The following is a 6,543-nucleotide window of genomic DNA, read 5'->3' as shown; positions in this document are numbered from 1 at the left end:
TTACCACAATTGTCCAGCAGACAGGCATTGCTGCCACCCTCAATAAAGCCACTAAATGTCATTGTATTCAAGCACAACAAAGAAAAGTTGGAAAACATAGAAAAAATAAGAAAAGGTGCACAGTGTCTAAGATGCAAGGTATCAGAATGAGTGGCATTTCCATATAATTTATAATAACCATGTACACCTTTTTTGTTCCATTAAGATGACATTGTTTAAGAGTAGAAACAATTTTTCAAAAATATAAAACTGAAGAGACCACATCTACCACGTTCTTCAAAATCCATTGAGTGGGTATTTAAAAAGAAAAATAAATATTTAAATAAAGCAAAACAAAAAAATGCTTCAGAGTCAGAGGTACCAAAACAAACAAAAAAAGGTTTATTCAATAAAAATACAGTCAGGTTTTACTAGTAAACAAGCAGATTACATTATTTTCTAAAATAATGTAGAGGAAATTAACCGCTAGGAAACTGCAGATGAAAGTCGTAATCTCTTTGCAAACATTAGTATTTTTCAAACCTTCCTGGCTTAAAGATTCTTAAAAGTTGAGTACAAATAAGAGAAATAGCAAATACATATCATGTTGTATTTGTGGCAGCATGTGACACAAATCTGATTACTATATTTAATCTTTCATTGTGAGTCAACATCTGGTTAAGAGATATTTAAGGCATGGGTTTTAGTTAACATAAAACAACCTGCTCCATGTTTGTTTTACGGTTAGAGTGTAATAAAGCAGAATTTTTTTCCAGCATGGCCATCACATTACAAATCCCTGTTGTTGCTGCTGAGCAGTTTGGGGTAGGACGTGCCGATGGCGCGGCCGTGCCGATAGACCACCAGCTCCAGCACGTACTCGTCCACCTTCACCACCACTGACGTCATCTTCTCAGTCGACATGAGGAAGATGATGGTGAACAGAGTGACCTCAAACTCTGGGCTGACGCCGATGAAGGAGCTGCCGACCGGCTTCACCAAATCTTTCCAGCTGAACTGCAAGCTCAGGACATGGTCATCCTCATCAGGCTGAAGAAAAAACAGAATATAGTTTGATGGAGCTTATAGGTGACCACTACGCTTTCTTAAACAGGTTAGGGATATACAAAATAATGGTCATTGGCAAAAATTCATTCTTATATAATGAGATTTTAGTCTGATCAGTTCTGCCTATTAATCAATCAATCAATCAAATTTTATTTGTATAGCACATTTCAGCAGCAAGACATTTCAAAGTGCTTTACATCATTACAAACACAGAATCACAATGCAATATAGAATCAATAATCAAAACAAAGCATTAAGTCAAGTTCCATCCATAAATTTGTAATTGATTACATTTCAAATACAATTCTAAACAGGTGGGTTTTTAGTTGAGATTTAAAATAAGTCAGTGTTTCAGCTGTTTTACAGTTTTCTGGAAGTTTGTTCCAAATTTGTGGTGCATAGATGCTGAAAGCTGCTTCTCCTCGTTTGGTTCTGGTTCTGGGGATGCAGAGCAGGCCAGAACCAGAAGACCTGAGAGGTCTGGAAGGTTGATACAATAACAGCAGATCTTTAATGTATTGTGGTGCTAAGCCGTTCAGTGATTTATAAACTAACAACAGTATTTTAAAGTCTATTCTTTGAGCTACAGGGAGCCAGTGGAGGGACTTTAAAACTGGTGTTATGTGCTCTATCTTCCTGGTTTTAGTGAGAACGCGAGCGTCTTAAGTGTTTTAGAGCCTCCTGTCACTTTAAATCCAAATAAGCTGCTGCTGGCCACACTTCCAAACTCAATCTTTACACTCTCAATTTGAAAATACCTGCAAACAGATGCACAATTACACAACCATACATCTTTGAAAAGCAGAACTGGAGCCTCCTGCACAACCAACAAGAAGGCAGCAAGTGGTTTCTGAATGGTAAGTTAACAACAAAACACTTGTCCTTTCCAGCAGCCATTGTACAGCGCATATAGCGGTAAAACCAGCTGATCAAACATGCTGGAGCTCAGCTTGGGTTGCTAGGTAACGGGGCTGGGCTCGCCTGGGGTTGCTAGGAAACAACACATTTATGGGGAATTTTTTGAAACAGCTCATTTTCTAAACACCAAAAAATATTAACTTATTGCCCAAAAACAGTTGGGTGTCTTTTTAAGGTCTTGGGCTGTTTGAAGTATAAAAATGTCCAAAATGTGAATTTTGCCTGATGGTTACCTTTAAAACTTGTCTAGATGTTTTATGCTGATCAAGTTGAGCACATTTTCTGCAACCAAATTTTGGTCCTTTTTGGACCAATTTCTTTCCAAGCATGAATTCAAAGGTTTACTATGAATTTACTGTCAAAAATGCCACCAGTCTATCCAACAATGGTACAGGGAATGATGTCTGGAGATACAAAGATGGTGACCCAAACACTTGTTTCCATATTTATCCAGATTGATTGATTAAATCAAATTCTATTATTTTCCTAACTGAATAGAAACCTGCATGATGTTCTTACCGTGTCTTTGTTGTCTCTTGCTTTGTAGCCTTTGTAGTCCACATGGCCGTGCTTCTCCTGCAGGTAGAACTGCACCCAGTTGTGCAGACCCATGATCTCATTGCCATATTTGGTCTCTCCAACAAACACGTGTTCGAAGCCACAAGAATCCTCTCTGAAACAATAAAGAGTGCATTTGTTTCTTCACTAATTAAATTATATATTTAAAACATTTCAAAAGTTATTTCCCCCTATCAAGTTTGCACTGTCGAGTAACAGAAGCACCACGTACAATATATCTGTCAGCTTCCAAATCAGTAAACTAAAGAACCTAGTGTATAGCTAATGCTAATGCGCTAATTGCGGAGATAATTTTTTGTTTGCCGGCTTTGCTAACTTTTGAAACTTTTGCTAACTTTTAGCACCTAAATTTCTTTTTCTGGATAAATTTTAAAGCGCCAATTTACTTTGCTGTTTTGCAAGCTTTCAGATGAACAAAGCTTCACGTCTTACAATAAATTATAATTTTTTTTTATATTAAAAATAATCCACTTCTGTCAGAGCAACACTCACCCTCCACTCTTGCCTCTGTGGTAGAGGCGAAACCAGATGTCGTACAGCTGTTTCTTGAACTGTCCGCGGTCCGCAGGCGATTGGCCTTTCTTTACCAGATAGTTGTGAGCATACTGCGAGTTGAAAAACAAAATTCATCATAATTATTTTTCAAAAATGTGTGAAAACTACCATCAAATTTTCACTCTTTGAAAATATTCTGCAGTTAAGTAGATTTTGTACTTAACTGCACAAAATCTGACTTGCTAATTTACTCTGGACATTCCTATCAATTTATTTGTTGCTGCATCTAAGTAACGACAATACTTCACACTTTGCCATGCGATAAAAAGTGAAACAATTCCAACTGTTTTGAATGTTTTTTAAATCAAAATCTAACAGTACAGTCTCACATTAAGAATCTGTTTTGGTCTGATTATTAGCTGGCCTTTATAGCACAACATCCATCTGAACACTGTTTGACATAAGACAGAACAATATTTATACAGATAGAGGAAATCCTTCCTGCCACATGCCATCTCACTGTACAATAGAAGCTAAATCACTGTTCTGCACTAATCAGTCCAATTTTGCACAACTGCACTGTGGCACACTTGCTGTACATATATTTACATATACATACTGTTTCTGCATTTTTGAATCTTTGCAAGGACTGCTCTAAGCTGCTTTTTATATTGACAGCATGTCATATTTTATTTTTATTTTATTTTGTCTACAATTGCTACTCAGTGGTGGATGTTGTGTGTCTTGTCTCTATGCTGCTGTAACTGCGAAATAATTTCCCTGCTGGGATGAATAAAGTAATTCTATTCTATTCTATGTGTTTTGGTAATGGGGGCTTGTACCAAGTAGCAAGTCTGCTCTAAAGCTTTTGTACCTTCATGAGCTCAGTCTCCATGATGGCGTCAATAAAGAGCCGATTCTCTTGAAGCTCCTCTGAAGTGACCGTTTCTGACACGCCTGTAGACATCTCATAGTTGTCCAGCAAGTTGATAAAACCTGAAGTTACAAGCATAAACATCAGATGTGGTAAAAGCAAGGTTCTAGAAAACCAAAATGATGTTAAACTGATACTTACGGGCAAACGTGGCAATATTTTTCAGTTTTCCCTCATCGACGTAAGCAAAGAGAGGAGCGCGGGCCCGATCTCTGGCGTTGTTACTGCCCTGAGCCACATGACCCGCTTTGCCCTGAAGACAGAAAGAATCAGAATACAGGTAAGCAAACAGAGCTTGTCATTACACACAATTAGAGCTGAAACGATTAATCGATGTTGAAATAATCGTCAACTAATTTAGTAATCAATCAATCATTGACTGGATTATACAGACATTGCTAAAAGAACATAGTCAGAGCAGTAATTAAGCCAAAACTGTACAAGAAAGTTTGCATTTAAGATAAAAGAAAAACATTCTCTATATAAATAAATTCTATTAAGAGCTCTCCAAATTGCAGGTTTAGCTTCACCTGGTTCAAATTCTGTTAATAATAAATCTCATATTAAGCACCTTTTGCTATTCAATTATTTAGTTAATCCAAAAAAAACCCAAAAACGTATTTATTGATGTTAACTCAAGCAGAAAGGACTGAGCTTTTCACGTGTTGATGTTAGAAGTTAATCTTCCAGGTGGGTTTGCATGTATTGCAACATGCAGGACTGACCTGAAGGGAGATTTTGTAGTCAGTTCCCGGCTTCAGACGGTTTGTGTCCAGTTGCCAGAGTTTATTCAGCACCTCAGTCAGCTCCCGGTTAGCCTGTCGACTGTTGGGGGGGGGGGAAGCAAAGACAACTGATGAATCACGAGTTGTAGAAGCAGGCAAGATCAATAAGACAAACACATGTCAAGAGTTAATTTCTGTAAAAAAAAATAGAGAGAAGATCCAGCTTCTCCATGTGTTGGAGAGAAAATCTATATAAACAAACACAACATATGAGTTGGCCCTCATAACACCATTTTTTTCAATTCCGTTTTAATTGTCAAATAAGATATGCATTAAGATTAAAGATCACTTTTATCACATGAAGTTCCACACAGTGTTGACTCAGGAGGACAGACATTATGCAGTACTATGTGTTGGTCTGTCGCATAAAACCCCCAATAAAATACACAGATTTTTGTGGCTGTAACCTAAGAAACCTTCAAGGGTTATGAGGACGGTTGCAAGGCGATGTAGTTTCAGCTTTCAAGTTGTGTATCACAACAGGTGAGCAGGTGGGGCTCACCTTTAATGACAATGGTGTTGAGTTCCTCAGTAAACGGGAAAATAGTGGGAGAAAAAAAGAAAAGTTGCATGACCGTATCAGCCTCTGTAGCTTTTATGGTAATAACGACAGATGTGTTGCAACCTTGGAGCAGTTAGTGATAAAGAGGAAGTCTGTTTTGGCTTTGTTTTCATAGACACAGAGATTTGGTTTTAGGTAATCCCCCCTTTTTTTTCAAAACTCTGTTTCAGACTTTGCAGACACCTGGATGTAATAAGCTTTCATCTAATTTTCAGTTAAACGCTGTTCGCAGAAAATCCTGTCTATTTCCAAGAACTTCGTGTTGCTTTATTCTTGGAAAAATATAATGACACAGTGGAAAACAAACAGGTGTGTCACCTGGGAAAACCTTCTGCAGTCTTTCGGCAGCTTTTTTTTCCTCTTAGAAACAGCAGGTGAAAACTAAAAGCCACACCCTCAATGTCATGTAGGATCTGCACATGGTGAGTAAGAACCAAATGACAGGAAGGGGCACAGAAACTCCTCTGTTCTTTCTTTAGATCTGAAAATATCAGCAGAAACTATAAAATCAACCATGTCCTGTTTGCTGTGTTGTATAATTTCACCCACTAATCAGTACCAGACCCTGCAGCAGCCACATCCACAACAATCCTCATTCCTGCATAAAATCTCCACATATTTACAGTTTTAAAACTACACTTTGTACTTAGAGCGGCTTTTAGTCGTGAAAAGAAAGATACAGTTTCACTTAAGTGGAAAATATGCGTATAGAAACAAGAAAAAGTGTCATCTTACAGCGTTATTATTACATGTCTACATTACACACTTTTGAATGTATAAGCTTTTATACCCGGAAGTATCTCAAAATGTTGGAGAAAATTAACATTTAGCTGAAACTATAGATAAAACAAAGCGAAAAACAAAAATGTAAGTTTGGAGTCAATGCTTACCCACTGGCCATGGTTTATTTTAGTGAAAAAAAAAAATCTCCCCTGACTTCTGCTGACACCCTCTCATTAAACTACAGGGAACAGTTATCTGAGGCGTCAATCTTGACGTTTCCAAAAACATTAGCCAATCACAATGCCCCTCCTATTCTCTACGTCATCAGATAGGCGGGTCTGTTTCTGACTCAAAGGTGAAGTTAGGAGAGAGAGAAGTGGGTTTTTCCGTAGTCTTCTGTAACAGTTGCGAATCTTTTTTTAGTACGCTAATAAGACTGTTTTTTGAACGTATGTAATGGCATTGAGTTTAAATTTAAAATTGTATAAAGAAATCGATTA

At 37.5% G+C, this 6,543-nt stretch overlaps 1 protein-coding gene across 1 annotated transcript; it reads right to left on the bottom strand.

Annotated features, from left to right (window-relative positions):
• Nucleotides 1-358: 358 nt before the first annotated feature.
• LOC102227856 (poly(U)-specific endoribonuclease-C-like) lies at nucleotides 359-6,309 on the bottom strand. The gene is made up of 7 exons (XM_005801976.2): nucleotides 6,211-6,309; nucleotides 4,699-4,798; nucleotides 4,115-4,226; nucleotides 3,914-4,035; nucleotides 3,037-3,149; nucleotides 2,485-2,638; nucleotides 359-1,029 (listed from the first exon to the last, which is right to left on the bottom strand). The coding sequence occupies exons 1-7, from the start codon at nucleotides 6,219-6,221 to the stop codon at nucleotides 769-771; spliced, it is 873 nt and encodes a 290-aa protein (XP_005802033.1). The 5' UTR covers nucleotides 6,222-6,309; the 3' UTR covers nucleotides 359-768.
• Nucleotides 6,310-6,543: the final 234 nt, after the last annotated feature.

Source organism: Xiphophorus maculatus, chromosome 6 (genome assembly GCF_002775205.1).
Source record: "Xiphophorus maculatus strain JP 163 A chromosome 6, X_maculatus-5.0-male, whole genome shotgun sequence".
NCBI classification, from domain to species: domain Eukaryota; kingdom Metazoa; phylum Chordata; class Actinopteri; order Cyprinodontiformes; family Poeciliidae; genus Xiphophorus; species Xiphophorus maculatus.
This window is presented reverse-complemented; position numbering and strand designations above follow the sequence as displayed.